At 34.5% G+C, this 21,437-nt stretch overlaps 2 protein-coding genes across 3 annotated transcripts in view; both read right to left on the reverse strand.

The window, feature by feature from the left end:
* The window catches only part of LOC105165769 (probable serine/threonine protein kinase IREH1), a 10,635-nt gene extending 3,261 nt beyond the window's left edge, over positions 1 to 7,374 (reverse strand). Inside the window, exons 1-9 of one of the 2 annotated variants that reach the window (XM_011084898.2) lie at positions 6,428 to 7,374; positions 4,944 to 5,014; positions 4,644 to 4,826; positions 3,178 to 4,551; positions 2,171 to 2,343; positions 1,848 to 2,094; positions 1,484 to 1,576; positions 1,265 to 1,405; positions 1,081 to 1,173 (exon numbers count right to left, since the gene is read on the reverse strand). In XM_011084898.2, the coding sequence (XP_011083200.1) occupies positions 1,081 to 1,173; positions 1,265 to 1,405; positions 1,484 to 1,576; positions 1,848 to 2,094; positions 2,171 to 2,343; positions 3,178 to 4,551; positions 4,644 to 4,826; positions 4,944 to 5,014; positions 6,428 to 7,145 (3,093 nt within the window). In that variant the 5' untranslated portion in view covers positions 7,146 to 7,374. Of the gene's footprint in view, positions 1 to 1,080; positions 1,174 to 1,264; positions 1,406 to 1,483; positions 1,577 to 1,847; positions 2,095 to 2,170; positions 2,344 to 3,177; positions 4,552 to 4,643; positions 4,827 to 4,935; positions 5,015 to 6,427 lie in introns of both variants that reach the window. The other variant, XM_020696693.1, reaches the window with a different exon arrangement.
* Positions 18,346 to 21,407, reverse strand: LOC105165779 (protein SHOOT GRAVITROPISM 5). The gene is made up of 3 exons (XM_011084909.2): positions 20,903 to 21,407; positions 20,379 to 20,778; positions 18,346 to 19,412 (listed from the first exon to the last, which is right to left on the reverse strand). The coding sequence occupies exons 1-3, from the start codon at positions 21,000 to 21,002 to the stop codon at positions 18,566 to 18,568; spliced, it is 1,347 nt and encodes a 448-aa protein (XP_011083211.1). The 5' UTR covers positions 21,003 to 21,407; the 3' UTR covers positions 18,346 to 18,565.

Below are 21,437 nucleotides of genomic sequence, written 5' to 3' on the forward strand. Positions count from 1 at the left end.
CTGTTCAAAGGGGGGGGGTGGGGGAAAGAAAATTAGTTTTTGCTCCTACGGATACAAGCACCATCAGGTTCATCCACATCTAAAGAAATAAATAAGGAAAAACACCAGCAGGCATCACGTTTCATGCACTTCACTCATTTTTAAATGGTACACTATTATAAGATATAAAACGTTACACTTCTCCCTGTCAGAATGCACATAATATTATGTACTTCAAAGCCTAAATGAAATTTCATTTCTAAAGTATTGTGATGGTGACAGATGCCAGATTCAAACTTTTCGGAGTTGTGTGTAACATAAGTGGAAAAGGACCAAAGCAGCTAATATATTGTGCCGATGGTATCTTACTCAAATACTATCACAAATGAGTAACTGGAAGTGCAAAGTGACAGAAAAAAAGTAAAAGGACCAGAAACAAGAATTCTCAAGCAAAAATGACTTATTTTCTTACTGCTACCCCATGAAAATTGCACATGGTGCACCACTGGCATATTAATGTGCCATCCTTACAAGTGAGGAACACAAAAAAAAGTAAAACATAGTTACCAGTGACGAACACAAAAAATTAGGTGAGGGAAATCAAGAAGTAGCTTGGTGAAATGTAGAAGGTAGGTGTATCCGTTACCTCGGAAAGGCTATATGATAAAAGGCTAATCAGGAATACCTAGCAGCACAAACTAGGCAACATCAAACTCAATTATCAGCTGAACAATTTTCTAGAGTTTTGTGATACGGGCACTATCTGGCGTTGCATATTGCAGAGTCAGAAAAATGGGAGAAGTGTGTGTTGCTTGTGAAATTGTAGCCCTTGAAGATCATGTCAGAATCTACCAACCCAACTAACCTACAAGTATGAAAACAACCATTTTGCAATTGTTTCAATTTCTTTTCTCGGTAGAGCCCTTTTTCTAACGCTTTTCTTTTTACACAGTTACAATGGCATAAAAGGGTCTGGAACTGGAATGGAATCATAAAGCTGTTGAACCACCCAGAGAAGCAAAATCCAGATAGAAACACATCTTTGGGGCATTAGTAGGAAGGCATAACAAATTAAATAATGACAAAAAATTGGGAAACAACCTTGATATGGCCATCATGTGCAATCAACAAATTATCAGGCTTCAGATCCCGATGAACCACACGAAGAGAATGCAGATATTCCAAAGCGAGCACCTGCCGGCCATCCATTGCATGTGATGTTTCCGTCAGAATGTAACCCAGTGATCAGCTAAAAAAGTGGAAAAAACCATCAACAGAAACTTACAACTTCGGCAATATATACACGGGCAACATCTTCATCTAAGCATCCGAGATTTCTCAATAGGGAATAAAGATCTCCACCATTCAAGTACTCCATAACAAGATACAAATTTTCACGACAAGTGAATGAATAGAAGAAGCGCACCTAACACATTAGAGTTCAAGATTAAAATGAGAAGATCATAAAGAAGAGAATAAAGTATTGTCAGCTACAAATGCTTACCACAAATGGATTACGAACAGAAATCAGTATATCACGTTCTGCTAAAATACTCTCAACTGCATTCTTGCGTATCATATCCGCTTTCTTAAGAACCTGCAGAAAAAATAACTTTAGAACATCAAGCCATACCATGAAAGTTAAGAACTATATTTTATATGTCGAGGACTTCTGCGTTTCTTGCATATAAATTAAGCCTGTCTCCACATTGTTCGTAGGATATAGAATAGACAATCCAAACTATTGACGTTGCTCTTATCTAGTTTTCTGGGTTGTCAACTACTGTCAAATGCCTCAGAAAAAATTAATTTCACGCAGACACATAAACAATTACTCACACTATATCTGAAAGGAAAAGTTCATGTACCTTTATCGCAAACAGATCCCCTGTTGTTCTCTTTTTTGCCAAGAATACCCGACCAAATGCCCCACGACTAATTGGTTTTATGATCTCAAAGTCATCTATTGAGGTACGGTCTTTGGAAGAATGCACTGGGCTACTTCTCAGACTACGTAAAACATCATCTTCCAAAGGAGCATCTTCATCAATTACAGTGCTTGTTATATCAACCTTTTCGTCATCAACTAGTTCGCATAGTTGTAAATACTTCTCCCTGGATATTGAATAAAATGTCAGGTGCTCCAAAAACTAATGTACTAAGATGTTGAACAGTAATATTGTTGACTCACCTGATCAATTTCTCTATACGAGCTCCAAATGTATCTACTGTTAGCGATTCAAACTTTCTACGATCTATTACAACTTTCAAGTCTTCAAGACAAGAAAGCAGATACTGCAAAGAGCGATCATCGTCCAAGGGTGTATTCGCTACACATCTAGCAATATCAGCAAGCTCATTCATCTGCATTGTCAATATGAATTCAAAGTAAACATTCAAAATCAAAATGATGATATCAACAGCTATTAATTCCAAACTATGGTTTATCATTTAATGAAGAAGTGAAGTAGTCAGTATAGAATTTTATTACCAACTAGCATCAAGATCTTGTAAAAATTAGTATTTCTTATCAAATTACAACAGATTTCTCCTCCAGGATCTTCAGACATGCTGGATCTATATCATTGAGGGGGTGGTTTCCGACAATTTAAGGATCAAAATCTAACAATACTTGTCTAAGGAAAAGAAATAAACCATCCGATGCAGTTAAGTATACAGTGCACTCTTGTTTTGTGGTGTTTATATCATAAAGTATAAGATCAAATAGAATTAGGCATCAACTGAAGATGTCAACAGAGAAGGAATATAAACATGGCTATTCACGTTTGATTATCAGTTCTTATTTTCCATAAAATCTCCTGCTAGCCTGAGAGGTAAATATCCCATTTGAATAGTAAAAGCACGTATCAATCTCTATACGATCACTATCCTGATGCAATTCCCAATTAGATGCAGTGGTGCACAAAACAATCTAAATGCTTTAAGTCATGATTTATTTCACAAAATAACCTAAATTGATCCTGATCACAAAATCTAACATGCTAAATTCTCCATAAGAAACAAAAACTGAAGGATGCTTTACATGGTAAGATCAATAAGATTAATAAACAATTGTCTACTGCAGTTGCGTATTAAACTAAGAGGTGAATATACATGCTAAATATACTGGCATCCTTGAAATGAAGACGATGGAAACAAAGAAACAATTAAAATGAATTAAGACAAACTTGGATATACCTGAGGGAGATCACCATGTTCAGAGAAAGCACCTTTTCCAGACAAAAGCAAGTCAATCGGGCTCATTCGTGGTGTCATCAATGGTGACCTGGGAGTCATGCTGCCTGCTGATGATGCAGTCATTCCTTGATCAGATTTTGGACCAAATCGAGTTTTACATGACATGGATGGTAAAACCTTCATATCATCCATCGCAATGTTATTATCTGCGTCAACAAAACAGTCTAGCATGTCTTCAGAACCTCTACGGGACCAGTCACTAAATTTTGGAGACAGAAGCTCTGACTCTTCAGTCATACTTGAGTTTGATACTTTAGCACCATCAGGGCTGCCACCAGCATGTTGAACGTCCTTTGCCGAATATGATTCCATCAGTTTCTCAAGAGCGTCAGCAATTCTGACGAGCCGTTCATTCACTCTTAGACCTTTCTGATCACATCGATCAGCGATTGCACATATTCTAGAGTGGTCTTCCACATGCAAAGTGGGAACCTCCTCCTCACATATGCGGCAAATTATTGAACTCTCATCAGACACACTAGGCTGGTCTCCCCAATAGCCCCAGGAAACTTTGTGTTGGTGCTTAGGCACTGGGGAGTGCCCATGTGAGTCCTTCGAAGTTGGAAGCTCAGGCACCTTGGCAGCACCTAGTTCAGCATCATTGGTTCCTTTTTCATTATCTAATAGTCTTGAAGCTTGCACGATATTGTCATTGTGCTCCTCCTTGACTGAAACAGCTTCTTTGGGGCTTTTGCCAGCAGGAGAAGGAAACTTCTTCCAAGATGTCATCTTATTTCTACCAGCAACAGAATCCACATGTTTGGAGGATTCAGCAAGTGAAAATTGAAGATTTCCAGGTACAGCTTGGTCCCTTTTCCATTCTGATTGCTCTTGACTGTAAGACTTCCTCGTTGGGGGGGCCTTCAAAGCTCTTGCATCACTAGGCATCTTTCCGTCTCTTTCTGGGCCTGGAGGAACTTGTTTATCTGCAGGCTGAAGTGATTGACGAAGATGAAAAACATGTTCATCCTCTGCCAACCCACTTTCCTTGTGAAACTGCAATAACCTAGTACATCTGGTGAGAATAAAAAGCATTCGAGTATGAAGCTGCTTTAACATGCCCATTGGAAGCTCCTGACGTCTGTCATCCAACTCTTGCACAATGCCTTCACATTGAAGCCAAAATTCTCCAGGAGAAGTCATAGCACAGCTCCGAGCCAGCACCAGCAAGTCCTCTATAGTCTCCTGCCATTCTGGATGACTCTCTGCATTCTTTTCCAGAATTCCGACTAGATCTGCTGCAAAAATGTGCAGATCGGAATCCACTTCTTCCTTTGCCTTGTCAAATTTTGTCCGAATCATAGCTAATACCTCCTGTTGCAATTTTGATGTAAGCATGAGCATCCAGAAGTAATGAGATCAAGATGTTTCTGACTGAGAAACAATTGCATATAAAATCTCATTACCTCCAAGTTATTTAACCTTCTAGGTTTCCAAAATGGATAAGGACGTACACCTTTGGAATTTAATTCATGAGAGAAGCTCTTGATATCGCCAGGAAACCTCTTCCTAGGCGCACTTGTAACACGGAGTATAGCTTGAAAGCGTGGAGATTCAGACTCTTTGGGATTGTCACAGTCATATGATGTCTATAAAAATATTTCATGATTAACTAGTTTGTACATACAATTGCAAGTCTAAAATTTAATCAGAAGAATTTCTGAAATTTTATGCTGTATAGCATCAAAGAAAATACACCTTTTTACCTTCATCTCTGGAGTACATGCATCTGAACTCCTGAGAACTCCAGAATCACCCCATGATGTATCGAATTGCCCTAAATCATCAAAGAGAAAATCATGAATAGTAAATCCCATGAAAGGAACTGAGTTGGTGAAAGTGAGGCGAATAAGTAAATTCGAAGACGACAGCAAGACCAGTAGAATCAGAATACTAGAAGGTGAAATTTGGATATTGAGAAAACTGTCTCAGTGTAGGGGAATGCCAATGATTCCAAGTCTTCCCATAGAAGTGCCAGAAAGAGAGGCATTGATTTGAATTGCTTCATTGCTACTGGGTAAATGGAGATTAGAGTAAACAACAGTATAGTCTGTTGAGTTATTTTGGTTTATAATGTTTGTGTAGTATATCTATTGAAAGTAAGGTAAATACTTCAGGATGACAAACAAGATAAAGCTAGAGTGAGAAACACCGGCAATGTCATCTAGCTAAGATCCCACACACACAACAGGAGATAGAATAGTTTAAACAAATAGCTATTGCATGTTTTTATCCAGGTGGAAGAAAAAATAATTTCTGCTAAGCACAACTCTATTATTTAATACTTGAGTTGCATTTACGACAGAATACTGTTTGTTAAATTTCTGACCTAACTATAAGCATCATCTCACTGTAAGTATTCATAAAGACTGATTCAACAGGCATGAAATTGCTATTCAGAAAATATTTTTAATTCTATGGCTTAAGATTGTCAAGTGGTTAACCCACATCAAACTCAGACGTCAAAAGTGGTCTTAGTCGTATTTTTTTTTAAGCATGGTGTGACATGCTTTTAGATTTATGGCCAAAAAAATGCTAATAAAAATATTGGTCTATCTTTAACTCATCTAATAAAAGATCTTGATATGCCTGTCCTTCCATATATTACCTCACCGTAGCCAGACAATTGCCACATTGTCTCAACAGGGTTAAAAATTCGCATCATGAACCAAAACCCATAGTGCTCATTTTCTCCACCAAGTAAAACAAGGCGTATATGAATCACTAAAATATAGGGGAAATATGGAATGCCCTGGCATAAAATATCAAGTCCAATTCCATCAGAAGTAATTATCTCATGAGGCAGAGCAAAGCAAAAAACGAAAAAGACTAAAGTGCAACTGGGTACAAAAAATAGAAGTAAGTTATTCAGTTGACAGAAAAGTTAACTAGCTGCAATTTCGACATGCAAGGAAAAAGTAAAAACATCATGGATCAACCATCAACTGCACATTCTAATTCATTTTCCAGCATATAACTCAATCAAAAAACAATACATTTTTCTCAACCATATTGTATAACCAATCAACTTATACACATAAATATTAGAGTACATGCTTCGAGTACTGATTGGACGCCTAATTATATGCGCATCTACATTGGAATTAACATATCTACACCAATATGATTGATGGCACATGTAAATCAACGTAGCCTACAAAACTAGAACAGTGATCATAGAGAAGCATACCAGTAGCTCCACTCGATGATTCTGCATTCTGGAGCCGTGATCGAGCCTGAGCCTGGAATACATGCGGGCTCTGGTCCCTCGATGCCCCACTCTCGGTCGACATACTATCTGAATTACTTCCATTATCCGGATTATCCGGAAATGCTTTCTCCTTCTTCTTTCTACCACTTAAAACCCCATCAGTTCCACCAATGCCGCCACCGCCGCCTCCCAATGGCCTGGACAAGTTACTGGCACCCAAAGCCACACCCTTTTCTCTACTCCCAAAACTAAAGAAACTCTCCTGGGGTAACGGCCCTGATCGCGTCTTTATCTTGTTCAACCCCAAGGATGACGCCACTATCGGTGAAACAGACAGCGAAGTGGGTCCCGTAGAAGGCGGGCCAGCCGGCGGCGGCGGCGCCTCCTCGGATTTCTTCAGCTTGGAAGGAGAAGTAGAAATTCCTGAAGTGGGCTTGCTTGACTTGAGCGTGTCTTTGCCTTTGGAGGAGTCCTTCTTCTTCAGAAGGCTCTTGGCTGCGCTTGTCGGAGTGCCCGCGGCGGAGGCGGCGGGGGAGCTGTCCTTAGAAATGGAGGGTGATAGAGATTTGGGCTTCTTCTTATCGGATCGGATCGGCGAATTGGAGTTGGACCCAAACGATCGAGGGCTATTGGAGGATCCATCTGGGCTTGAAGTGTCGGATTTCTTTGAGGAAAAGAATCTGCCCTTGAACACCATTTTTCTTCCCGTTTGATTTCCCCTTTGGAGATGAGCTTTCAGAGCCCAAAAATGGAGGTATAACGCAGAGATGAGGATGAATCAGCACTAGCAGCAGCAGCAACAGTAGTAGAAGGCATGGAGATATACAGACAGTGATGAGCTTTCTCTCTTCTTTTTCCTCTATTTTATACTTTTTCCTGCTTATTGTGTGTAGAGTGTGTATTTTTTCTTGAAGTTGAACGGTTTTGGACAATAGAAAGTAAGAAGTGGGGTTGATGTGAAGCAACCAGGAAATGACTCTTTTGACTCTCCTCAGATGACCGTATTCCTATACACACATTGTACACACATACACGTATAAAATACAAGAAAGTATTATTGTGTATGTATAAATAAATACACACACATATATATATATTATCTGTATTTAAAATAATATTAGTTTGGAAATGTATTTATGCTGCTATGCTATTCTTGTGCTTGAAGTTAATATATAATTCTCTTTTTAATGTGAAAAGATATGCCCAAATTCAATTTCTCAAAACCCTAATTTCATTGCATTTTTACCAAAAAACAAAAAATAATTGTTTGGTGAATTTTTTAAACTTCTTTTTTCAAGTATTTTAGGAGGGAATATGCATATGATAGATGATGCATTTACCAACCAAAATTTTCGATTACGTTCAATAAAAATAAAAAATTTTCGATGAATTTACCAAATATTTCAAAATATATTTACAATAAAAATAGTTAATAATTATTATACTAGGGCTTATCTTATTAATTATTAGTTAAAATAATAAAATTAGTTAAAACAAGACTAGGCTTATCGTATTAGTAAATAGTTATTAATTAAAACAATAAACTTTAGTGTTTTTACAATAAATTTGATATTTAATATTTATAGATATTTAATTATTTACTTATTAATATATTATATAAATATTTTTCGTTAAATTTTAGTGTTCGATACAATATATTAATATCAAACATCAATACTAATACTAAATTAAAATACTGAAATTATAAAAAGTTCCCTACTGAAAATTTGATACAATATATTATTTGTTCTACTAAGTGAGATGAAAAAAAAAGAGATAAAATTTATAAGTTAGTGGTTTAAAATAGCAGCGAGATCAATATAAAAAAAATTTAACTTATACAAAGATAAATAATCATTAATGAATTGTCAAAAACAACACACCATTGTTTTACTATATGTTACATGTCAAATTGAATCATAAGTAGAGGAAAAAGATTTAATTTGGCACATATATTTCTTCCATGCCACATGTGAGCGTTTTGATAAATCAAATTGTTCGTGCCTAAATTATATTAAAGCAAAATTGTAAAATTGATCCCGTAAGTATGGGGTGGCAAAATTGGGACTGTAATTACATGACTGACAATTTTAGTCCTGTAAGTATTGATTTTTTGGCAATTTTTGTCCTTCCGACCAAAATTGCTCAAAAACGCGGCAGGGAAATTTGGGGCTTAAGTAAATTTTCACCGCACTTCCATATTTCATGGGCCTTAAGAAGTGGGCTTAATTGTATAATGGCCTGGACCCATAAATGAGGTGGATTGTGACTCTCAGGAGGCCCATTGTATGGGATATTTATTCCCCATCAGCCCAGGCCCAATATATTCAGAGTTAATTTTCCAATGACATTTTAAATTTGAACCGAGAATTACATGCGTGTCAGATAATTGATGGCCAATTATCTAGACACATAACCGTATGTCTGGGTGACTACGTCCAGTAGGACGCTAACTAGACTTGTTCAGATGAGAAAATAAGAGATATGGACTTAGCACGTAACTTTTATAACATGACTGTTATTCAGCCAAAATTTCCTCAAAACTCAAATGCTAATTTCTCTCCAATCCCAATTTGATTACTGACTATTTTGTTGGGAAGGGATCCCAGGCTGTTTCAATGACAACCCTCACTCAGAATAAGGTGAGTATTTAAGTTTTTGTGGCTTATGTGATATATAGTGTATTTTTGCTACTTTTATACATTTTGCAGTTAAATATAGTGTTTTTTTGATATTACATGTTCTTTTTTGTGCATAAATGGTGTGGTCCCTATGGGAATTTTGGTACTGCTTGTACACTATTTTTATATTTAAATTATTTTATATTTATTCTTTTCTTCGATTTGTGTTGGATATATTGAAGCATGTGGTTGTCCTCTCATGTCGTGATGTAGAATGTGTTGTTGGTGATAATATTTATTGTTAAGTTTTGTTCTTTTCTTTCAAGTAACATTGTGTTTTATGTGTACTTTTTCTTTCTTGCACACATAAAACTGGTAGCACCATCACAATGAGTGTCATTATGGGGGTAATTTCTTCAATACTGGGTATGTGGGGGGTTCTACATGTAAATTTGATCATGTAGAGTACAAATATATTGGGCTTAGGGGTGTAAATGCATTAAGTAATAATGTTTGGATTAAGGGGAAAAATAGTATTTCATGAATGAAGAAAATATATCAGCAAGTATCATTTGCAATTTAGTCCTGCAGAAAATTTCTGGTAAATTAGAGTCTCTAGGGGAGGCAGATATATACATAAATAGGTCGGTACGAGGGAATGGTGCTATGCATGCGGATGAGTCATCTTGAGATGGTGAGAATTTTGAGGACATTAATGATAGTGAGTATGTGTACAAAGTGAAAGAAGAAACTAATGAAGGGGAAGGTAGAGCATATGAGGAGGATGATTGGGTGTTTGTAGGAGAATTAGTTGACAGTTATGTGAACGAGACAAATGAGAGAAAAACAAGGTGAGGGCATAAGCAAGCTTGGAACAGGCTCTGTTGGGTTTTCAACCCATAGAGATGAGCCCAAAAAGAGGATTCAATCAATGTCAATTATCACAATAATCAGAGTTACAACCATAATAACATTAAAATTAAGCAAAAGCATAAAAAATTATAATAAAATCAAAGAGGCTCAGGGAGTCGAGATCAGGTGGGACGAAGCACATAGCCTCAGCGCAGGCAACCCACCAACTGGTTGCACCAAGAACAACAGCCACAAAGGCTCAAGTCACAAAGACCCACATCTCAATAATCTCCTTTTCTCTTATTAATAGCTTCTTTTTTAGTTCAAAGGAATGAGGAATTATACTGTAGAAATGTAGAAGAATGAGGGAAATTTGGGCGATGAAATGTATTTCCAAAGCATTGGAAAATGTTGGTGAAGAAACAGAGAGTGGAAGAGAGAGTTGCAACAAACGAGTGTTGGTAGGGTTTAGTTGTTTTAATGGGATTGGGTCGGGTCGGGTCGGATCGGGTCGGGTTGTGGGTTGGGTCGGGGCCTGGGTCATCCAAGTAGTGGGTGAGTTTCATGGGCCTACCAATAAACATAATACTATCAAAGATTATAAATACATAAAAGAAGTTTTTAAATTTTATCTACCCCAAATAATATAATAATAATGATGCAGTAAGTAGTAATCAAATTTATTAGTCTAAATTAAATTATTTTAAAGTTAAGTTAATAAAATTAATTTGAAAAAATCCACCCTATCTTTATAACTGAATGGGCTCTTTCTAATGGTTAGCCCAAAGTGAAATTGGTGAGAGACTTGGATACCAATTTGGGCTTGAGGAGAATACCCGACCCATTTTTTACCCACCCCAAAATCAATTGTGGATCTTCCAAGTTTTTTCTTAATAAAAAGGGTTTTATATATATATATATATATATATGTGCATTATTATCAAAAATCGAAAATTAATTTTAGAAGGTAAAATTTTGATCCGAAAAGCACCAACATGATTATTTGTAGTTAGGAAGAGAATTGACTTTGATAGGGCCCACGAGCTTCTGCACTTATTTATTAAAGTTGTGTTTGGTTTGATGAATTTAAAATACAAAATTTCAAATGTATAATAATAAATTTATTGACAATTTTTCTGTCCCAAACAAATCTTCATATCCTTCAACTCCTACTAAAAAGTTAATCTTTTAATCGTTTTAGTGGATTTATAATTCATTTAACGCAGAGTCATTTGAAATTATTCTTTTTTCAAAAGAAAAAAAAATCATATTTAAATTCTTTCATTCAAATAAAATTTAATACTGACGAAATCTACATCCCTAACACATAGGCGCAAAGAGTGACAAGTATATTAATACTAAAAAAAAATTAATATAAGCAACCATTTCTTAATTAAAAGTCAACCATATTAGTATTAAAGAAAGAGTAAATTATAATGGACTCCTATAATATTTACAAAAATTACAAATATTTTCTCATTGTTTGAAAAATTACAATTACTCCTTTGAAATCAACAGTCGTCTAATAAATATCCTCCTATAATGAGTTCTCACAATGAGGTATTTATTAAATGATCATTAATTTTTTAGGAGATCAACCACAATTTATCCTAAAAAAAAAGGTGGAATGATTATCTTTAAATAATTTCATCCTTCTTTTTTTCTCCACAAAATGCAGAATCCCAAACAAAAATAAAATAAAATTTTCTATCCATCAACGACGAAGTATATTTATTAGTGTAGTCCACTAAAGTGCAAAGTAGAAATTAATCGACGGACACACATAACACAGACACAATCTTATTTTTCCGAATATGGAATTTGCGACCTTACTTTCTCATTTTTGTTATAAAAAAACTAAAAAATGTGAATGTAGATGATAAGGGCAAGGGGCAGAAAGAGAGAGATAAGAGAGCAGGTACAGAGAGTGAGGTGTATGTTAAACTTTGTCACTTCCAATCAAAAGCTACCCACTTTTTATTCCCTTCCTCTCGACAATGGAAGTTTGTGTTTATTTTTGTATGTCATTGTGTGCTTCCATATGTTCAAACCTTTCCATGTTCTCTCTCTTAGACGAACACATACACATTCTGCACTTATTACTTATTACTACCTTTTCCTTTACCCTTTTTCTTCCCAAAAAAAAAAATAAAAAATCAGTGTAACAATTTATTTACACGTCGTATATACAGTGTATACAGTGTCCGAATACTAGGTTTGAAAGTAGATTTAGTCATTAGGACATGGAGCATGGGTTGTTTCCCTTTTCCTCTTCTTTGAATCCCCTTTCTCTTTTTCCTTTTGGTTTCAATGTGTTAACCTTTTCTAAGGAGGAGACCGTTTTAGCATCCATGTGCCCACATCAATTTCATCTCTATTAAGGGATCACTTCACCTATATATGAAAGACAAAACACTAAAAATTAAACGCAAAAATTCCCACATATACACGAGGTTATAATGTTCTTGGATATGATAATATAGATTTTCATGCACAATAGAATGCAATTTTCTTGAGGTGGGGTAAGTATTTCTTGATTTACATTTTTTATATTAAACGTGCTGACGTATCAAAATACGAGAGTCGACACATTGATTTGTGTTATCATTGTGCGAAATTATGAAAAATTCTAAGATGGAAAAACAAACAAAAAGTGACACCCAAAAAGGGACATGGGAGTGGTAACATGGTGTCACACACACAAAACACACTAGGGCAAGGAATAAAGATAAGCAAAGGTCACAACCAAGAAAAGCCCTCTTTGAAATGACATCTACTTTGCCAAGAAGGATCTAAAGAGAATGGAGTGCCCCTCTTTTATTTTTCTAAACAAAAAAAATCTTTATTTATATATGTATAAAATCAACCCCTCCAACAAACCCTAATCATCAATTGTATCAAAAAGAAGGGTCACATACTTGTTTGGGACTTTTTTCTATAAAAAAAAAAACAGCTAAAAAAATATAAAAATCAGGTTCAGTTCAAACATCAAATGCTGATTAAAGACAAATTTTAACAGTAACAATTATTTGATTTTGATGTTTCAAGTGTAATAAATTAAAGGGTTGATTTGTACTAGGTTTTATGCATTAGCAAACTATTTTTTATTAATTAGATGTAAAAATTTAAGAAAAAAATAAAGATTAGAAGAGTTATATATCCAAGAATTTAGATGTTCTGAGTATAATAATTAAAGGGTTGGTTTTGGTTGAAAGTTTGGTTCCGATTAACAACTTATTATTATAAATTAAATGGAAAATTTAAGAAAAAGGAAATAGAATTGGGATAGTTATATCCAAAGCAAGAATGATAGAAATGTGATGAGTGAGGAAACATAGCATGTGGGTGGGGTGAGACACCTTTAAATCCAAAAAGAGAAGTTTCCAAGAGAGAGTCCAAAGTCAAAGCATCAAATCCAAAAGATTAAAAAGCTTCTTTCCAAAAGAACCAAACCCTGCAATTATATGCTTTGGCTTCGGCTTCATCTTACATAAAAGAAAATCTGCAATACTTAAATTACAATGAATTTCTCTCTAATTTATTCAAATTTCATTTATTTAAAAATTTAATCATACATCATAAAATTAAATATCTCTTCATGATAGTTCGTTATGAATGTATTTGTTAGATGTCCGTTAATCCAAATTAGTACTTATAAATTTCCAAACAATAATCATGTATTTATAATATTATAACAAATTTTATGAGAGTTTGTTGTAATTTATTTTATATATATGTGTACATTTATACGTTACGCATGTATTATACATATAAGTAATTTTCCAAATTATAAATTTTTATTTGAACAGCCATAATCATTTACAAATTTGACGAATCCCGTGTATATAAATAATTGCGATCGCTCACAATTTTAAAGTTTCGGAAACTTTTAAAAATAAAACTGTAGTATTTTTATGGTGCGTTATATTGACACTCCTTCAGATTAATTAAATTATATCGACATCATTATTTTTAAAAAATTACAGTTGCACCCTTGAATGGTGTTGGTGTAACGTAACTTAAAAAATATTTATATAAAATTTCATCGTTAAATAGAAAGTATTCTTATAGTTACAACTGCGGAAATATTATGTAATTAGACATAACATTATAGATGTCAAATTTACACACAATTATACACACAAACAAGGTGGATATACGCATACAAGTTGCAGTTTCGTCACCTTCTGTATTTCTAAACTTTGTGAGTTATATTACAGAAATGTAGTCTATTAATTAATTAATGAAAAGTAGTATATTATTAAGTATATGATTTCATTTAATTTAAAGTATCTGACAATAGTAATGATCATTCTTAAAGTGGCTGTTTAACTTTCCCTGTCGTGAAATCAAAAGAATCCCCTCCTTGCATGTGATGAAAATATTTGAGGAAAAAATAAATGTATTTTCATTCGTACACTATTAAAATATAATATTTAATAATAATTAATAATTAAAATTAAAAATAAATATTTATAATAAATAGTATTGATCGTTACTACTCAATAGTTGCTGACTGTAATTTTTATAAATGTGGCCAAAAGTTATGACAAAAATATTTTTCATCCTCACAAAAAAAAATTAAATTTTAGTTACACTATAAATGATCATGGCTTAAAAACTATAATAAATTCATATTATTAACCCGATTAAATAAAATTAAAAAAAATTATTTTTTTACCACAATTAATCAATATAGGCCATAATTTTAGCCATAGCCAAAATATTTTCATGATTTTAGCCATGGCTAATATTTTGGCACACTTACAAAAACAACGACTAATGGTCGTGACAAGCCATAATTGATTCGTATTTGCCATAATTTTCTTTTTTCGACTATAATAATTAACTATAGCGAAAAATCATATTTTTCTAGTAAAATTAAATTTTGCATCGATTTTTTATTGATTATGATCAATATAATTATTTACCATGACTTTTACTCCACAATTATTAAGAAAGTAAGTAATAGTAATTTTCTTTTTTAGTGGTAATTAAGTTGGTATATTTTTAGTCTGTCGTTTATAAATTTAGTGGAAATGTCGGTCTATTTTAATTTTATAATTTGGTTGACAAAAATTTTTCTTAGGAAATTCAAATATTTTGAAGAAATATTAATTTGATGGCCTTGTACTGATCAGTAGAAATATAATTTTTTAATTATAATTAATTATTATAATTAAAAATAAATCATTATGGCAAGTAATTAATAATTAATTACGAACGCACAGTAATTATTATATGTTGTTTTTGCAAGTCAAATCAAAATTTTAGCCATAACAAAAATTATCTTAAATATTTTTATCATAGTTTGAATGTTATAGTTATAACGTATATAATAATTATTTTTTTTGTTGTATTGCTTGTAACTCAATATTATTAATTATATATGTAATTTGGTATTTCATTTTGCATAAAATTAATATATATTTTACATATATAATATTTTTCTTAAGTATATGTATGTTACGTATATATACTGAATGTATGTATATACAAAATAAAATATATAAAAAAAAAATAGAATATCATTTATATTGAGATGTACGACAAAGGTAAAAATTCTATTTTTATTTCTAATCTCGAAAGGGTACTTTTTGTTATCAACAAAAATTCTTATGTGAATTGTCGATAAAACCTTATCTAAGAGATAAAGTTGAGTTTTACTATTGTAAATTCGAGTTTCACTAATGTTGAGTTTTACGGTTGTAGATTCGAGTTTTATTAATGTATGTATTTAATAATATTATTTTACTTCTTTTACATATATTTTTTATTTAAATTATTAAATAAAATTATTTTTTGAAATTTAAATTTAACAAACAATATTATAATTTATATTTATAACAAAATTATATTAATAAAATTATCGATTGGAGATTTAATTTTTTTCCAAAAAAACAAATATATATATATATACACATAAAAGGTTGAGATGTACTTTGTGTTGACCAATGAGAGAGTAGCCCCAGCAGGGCTACATAGTTGCAGTAATGATGTAAAGAAAAAGATTCGATCTGCTGAATTTTAATCGCTGCTCAGATATTCGTCAAAGATTAACATGTTATCATTACTGCCTATCTCAATTCTCAAACAAACCATTTTAATATTTATTTATTGAATAAATTACAACGAATTTTTTTTAAATTATTAAATTATAAATATTTATTTATTATTTAATAAATTAGAAATACACTTTTAAAAATTATAAACATCTAACAAATACCTTCTCGTAACAGCTTATTGTAGGAAGGTATTTGTCAGACGATCATTAATTTTAATAAGGTATTTATAATTTTTCAAATAATGAGAGAGTATTTGTAATTATAATAAATTTCAGAAAAGTTCTTTGTAATTTACCATTTTTATTTATTCATAAAAAAAAAATAGAAAGTAGCATTAGTTAGTTTACTAAATTCATTCAAATGTATTGGTATGTTATAATTTAATGAAAAATTATGAAAAGCGATTTGTTTCTCCAAAGGTAGGTTATAATAATTTCTTTCAAGAAACATAATATTAATAAGAAAAAATTAAGAAAATAATATATATGATAGAAAACACATCCCACTTTCGAGCGGGGTTGGGACTTTTTTTTATAGTGCAAAGCTAGGGAATTGAGGAGAACAATCAACCATGGATATTTATTTTTTAATTATTCTCAATAATTTCTTCTAATTTGATATTTTACACATAAATAAGAGCTAAATACATATAAAAATATTTATTTACGCACATATATATACTTTTGGTGTAGATAATATATATATAGCAATAAAAATTCTTCCGAGGAAGGGGCTCTGATGGTGAATCCACCGTCTAGAAACGAGGTAATTATCGTTTAAACGGATTGATCAACAACAAGAAATTAATTTAAAAAGAGAATTATTATGATAATTGTAATTTTATTTTTAACTTGTCTGGGTGTGATGTGTGAGAGAGAGAGAGGAGTTTGGGGGTTAGGCAGTGGTCTCTGCATAAATGGAAAGATGCCTGAGCAATACAACACTGATTCTGGTGCTGTGTTAAAATTTTGAGAAACAATGAATGGGAGGAGTGTGTGTGTGAGAGTGGTGAGAGGGACGAGTCCAGCAGCATCAACCATTACAACTGTGGCACTGAAAAACATGCTGCCTTTCATTTACATTTATATGCCTGCACAGCTGCAGGTGGAAAGGACTCTTATTTTCTGACCCCATTATGCACACTTGTTTTTACATACCCCCCACCCCCACCCCCACCCCCTTTCTCTTTATATCCGTATGTATATATTGCTCGTATAGATATATGTGTTTATTGTTAAAAATATAGAGCTCGTCATTTTATATTATAAGTTGGCGATAATCGTCGAGTTCACAATGTCTGATTAAGTCTAACTTATGCCATATGCTAGTTGGACTGCAACTACTAATATAACAAAAAGAAAATATTTTGTGACGGTTAAATTTCTTTGATTAAATACTTATGATAAATTTTAAACTAATTTAGTAGTTTTTTTTTTAAAAAAAAAATTCTTGAAAGAAAAAGATGATGGATGTATGTCATGCAATAATTTTGAGCAGTGGCGTTCTTTAATGTAGGCTGACGGGGGTCATCTCCATCTTCTGACCACCTTAGCCAACAAAGATCTTGTAATAGTGAATAGTCCAAACAGAAAATCTAACGATACCAAAAGCTGAAGGTACGTAGACCACATCATAATGTATTCAACGCACTTTTATTTACTCATCACTTTGGGGGTGGGGTGGGGGGGAGTGGGGTTGAGGTTATTTCTAGGAGAGGTAGAAGGGTTGATATATGATCATAAAAATTAAGTATAATCTATTTTGTTTTATGATTTTACTATGCATATTGAGGGTATTTGTTAAAATGAATGTACATATATGAAATATAAGATAGAACATAAATTCAGAATTAAATTGTCGGTCTGAATTTTTCCTTTTTTCAATTTTTCTATGTTTGAAATGAATAAATGGGATTAATTTTTTATGATGTATATTATTTGATTATCCAATTATTTGTGTGGTTCCACGAAAGCTAATGGGGTTTTCAATTTTTTTTCCAATGAAATATTACAAAAATAAATTAATTTATGTATTATAATAATGATTTAAAATTATGATAAATTAATAATATTTAATAAATATAATCAATGTAAAAATTTAAATTTTGACTACGATTAATCAAATTTTATGTGATTTGAGCTATAATTTTATGAAAACAAAATATTAATGTACTGGTCTAATGGTCTTGCTTATGAAAACGAAGAGTTAATAGTGATATTTGTTGTAGTGAAATTGAGTGGTAAAAAAGAAAGGGAAAGAAACCCTCAAATCCACATTATTGGAATTCTTGGCAAAAGCTTAATCAAAGTACATTATGATCATATAGCCATAACCCTATGAAATAAATTGAAACACAAACTAAAATTTTACAACACTTGATCATTACCAAACACATACAACATTAATCCTAGCTAACTCCCTCACCATAACACCACAAACCACTAGAAACATATGCTCCTCATCGAGCATATAATGTAATAGAAGATCCCAATTGACTAACGAACCCGATCTTCTTCGGTCCACACGGACCGGAGAGACGGGACGATGAGACGTTTAACAATGATAATTAACCATCACATCTAATTTTCATTGCGATTCTTGACATCCCATTCTCTCAGGGCAGCAGATATGTAACTCAGCCCGATGGATGAGTTATCACGGGAAGAAGTCGTCGAAGTTTCTCCGAATAATTGTGGTGCAGTCTGCGTCTGGAACTTGTGCCTGCAAGAATGGCAGGTGATTTGGAGCATGGTGGAGTTGATCTGCTTCGTGGCCTGCTCTTTCAGCGCTTGAGCTTTCTCCAGCTCCGCCTGAGCCTGCTGCCGGATTCTTTTGGCGTTGGCGAATTCCTGCTCCGCCAGCTCGATCTGCCGCTTCGCCTGCCGTCTTGCCTCCTCCGCGTAAACTTTCTCCGCCATGGCTAGTCTCAGCTGCTCCTGCGCTTGCTCTTTCAGGCTCACCGCAGCGGCGGCGCTGGTGGTGCTGCTCTCCCTCGGGGAGCATCTGCTGGCGTTGTTTATGGAGCTCATGTTTGCATTCTCGGCCTCGGTTTTCTCTCCGTTTATTTCCGACGAGCCGATGGAGAGCTGCAGCTGCATCGAATGATCCTCGTCGGGTTTCGTATCGACGGCGGAGGTGCTGGCTTTGGTGAGGAGCTGGAGTTCAAGATTGGGCGGCCGGGAGTTATTCCTCGGGGTGGTGACAGCCGCCGGAGTGCTCAAGAAGATTGGTTCTGTTGGCTTCGGCAAAGCGAGGGCAGCGGCAGCCGCGGAGGCCCATGGAGCAACGCTGAGATTGGTGTCACTGGACGGGCTGGGACTGGAGGCAGTCCGCGATAAGCACGGCGGCGGTGGCTGTAGAGGGTGGGATTCCGATCGGAGCCGCCCCATGCTGCAGGCATCTTGATGCTCAATGAAGCTCTCCACCCTACAAAAACCAATGAACTAACCAGTTAGACATTGTAATAAAAACTTTCATAGATGCATCTATGAATTTGAACAGTACAAGAATTGATGACAATCATTCTTACAAGTGTTGTAATGATTCTTTATGTAGTTAAAAAGTTGAGCAGAAGAATTCCTCAACAGCAAACTAAAGGTATGTTTGAAACCCCAGTTGTTTGAATCATGAAGATGGGTACTAGAAACAAAGAAGAAAATGATACCACATCATTAGCATCTTGACCTTCAAAAGGATTTTCACCAAAGAAAGAAGTAAAAAAACATGATTCAAAACAAAACAAGAAAGCTCTAAAATGGACAGTTGGTGGTTTGTGTCTTTATGTAGTACTTTAAGACAAATGAAGGTAGAAATACATATCTTAATCACATCATTGTTAATTTAATCATAATTGGGATAAGAGTCAAAACGCACTAAACCCCAAAAATGTATATAAAATTAGCTTCTTCCATGCATAGGTATAGTGTTTGCTCTTAATCTATGAATAATTAGGAGCAGAGAAGATTCAAATTTTCAAAAGGACAACTCCCAAGAGCTAGATGAGCCCTTGATCTTTGGGAACTGTAGTAGTTTTCTTGACTGTCTATAAAGAGACACTAAAACAATGTATATAAAAACATGAGTCAAAACCTAGTCCTTGAAGATCTTGGCTGCATATTTCTTGGACTGCTTGAGAAAATGATTTGACACACACACAGTCTTCTGTTCCAAGAGCACACACAACACACACTTAAATCCAAACATTCCGCACTGAATACAATGAAAATCTGTGAAAGAGACACGACTTCCTGATACCCTTCTCTGCAAGAATATCACACAACACAGTAGTGTATATATTTATAATAATACTGTAATCTCTTCACCCTCATCACAACTTTGGTATATGTAATTGAATCAAGATTATTCTCAATAGGGATTAATTAATTAATTAACCTGGAGAAGACACGGCCGCAATCGCAAGAGTGCCCTCGAGTCCCGCAGGTTTTGAGATGGGCTTTGTAGTCCGACTGAACAGCGTACCCTTTGGAGCATTTCTCGCAGACCCATTGCTTCTGGTTGCTGTGTTTTCGCCGGAAATGTTTCTTGATCCCGACGAGATCGCCGAGGGCGTGGCAAGGATCGTGGTGGAGGCAGCTGGGCTCCGGGCAGACGAAAACACGCTTTCTCACAATTGGGGTTTCCCGCTTTAGCAGCTTCCACGGCACCTTGTGCCGTCGGCGGTGCATCTGCAGGTTTTGGTCCCGCTGGAATCCCTGGTTGCAGATCTCGCACACGTAGCGATCCGATTCCAGAAGGGTTTTCGGGGAGAGCGACACCACTTCCGCATCTGGATCTAAAATCCCAAAATCAAGAAAATTCATAAATTCTCAAAACCCACATACGTACACATACATGTATGTGACTGTCTCTCTCTCTCTCTCTATATATATATATATATATATATTTATATAAGCTACCTGGAGTTCCGGCGGGGCGCCGTTTCCGTTTTCCGGCGGTGCCATTATCAGAAGAAGAGAAGGGCTCCGTCGGAGGAGAAGGATTAACGTTGCTTAACATTAACCACAGTTTCTGGCTAACAAGTTGACAAGCTGTTTGAGAAAATCAAAGAACCACCTGATTGAATTAAGCTGCTGCTAATTAACCGAGCTTTATGAGCTCCGTATCTGATATAATTAATGGAGGAGATGGAGCTTGTGGGGCGATGGGACTACAGAATATACAGCAACAAGTACAACCATGGGAGCCCCCAAAAAAAAAAAAAGAAATGATGAAAAAGGCCCTTTCTTTCGGTAACACAATCAGCTTTTCTTTCAGCTTTCAGATTAAAAAAAGCTCAACACTTTCTTTCTTCCTTTATCTCTTACAACTCTCATCTTCCTCAGGCAGTCTTGGTGAAGTCACCCTTATAATAAGCTTCTTGAAAAAAGATGAGAGAAAGAGAGACAGAGGAGAGAGAGACAGAGGTGGGGTGGGGGGCGGGGGGGGGGACAG

This window comes from Sesamum indicum, linkage group LG1 (assembly GCF_000512975.1).
Source record: "Sesamum indicum cultivar Zhongzhi No. 13 linkage group LG1, S_indicum_v1.0, whole genome shotgun sequence".
NCBI classification, from domain to species: domain Eukaryota; kingdom Viridiplantae; phylum Streptophyta; class Magnoliopsida; order Lamiales; family Pedaliaceae; genus Sesamum; species Sesamum indicum.

Bases quoted from the DNA above. Each gene is read 5' to 3' on its own strand.
- LOC105165779 (XM_011084909.2), bottom strand. From the start codon at position 21,002: ATGTTAAGCAACGTTAATCCTTCTCCTCCGACGGAGCCCTTCTCTTCT. The intron at 20,779-20,902 runs GTAGCTTATATA...TTGGGATTTTAG, and splicing joins GCGCCCCGCCGGAACTCCAG to ATCCAGATGCGGAAGTGGTG. The intron at 19,413-20,378 runs GTTAATTAATTA...TGGTTTTTGTAG, and splicing joins TGCGGCCGTGTCTTCTCCAG to GGTGGAGAGCTTCATTGAGC.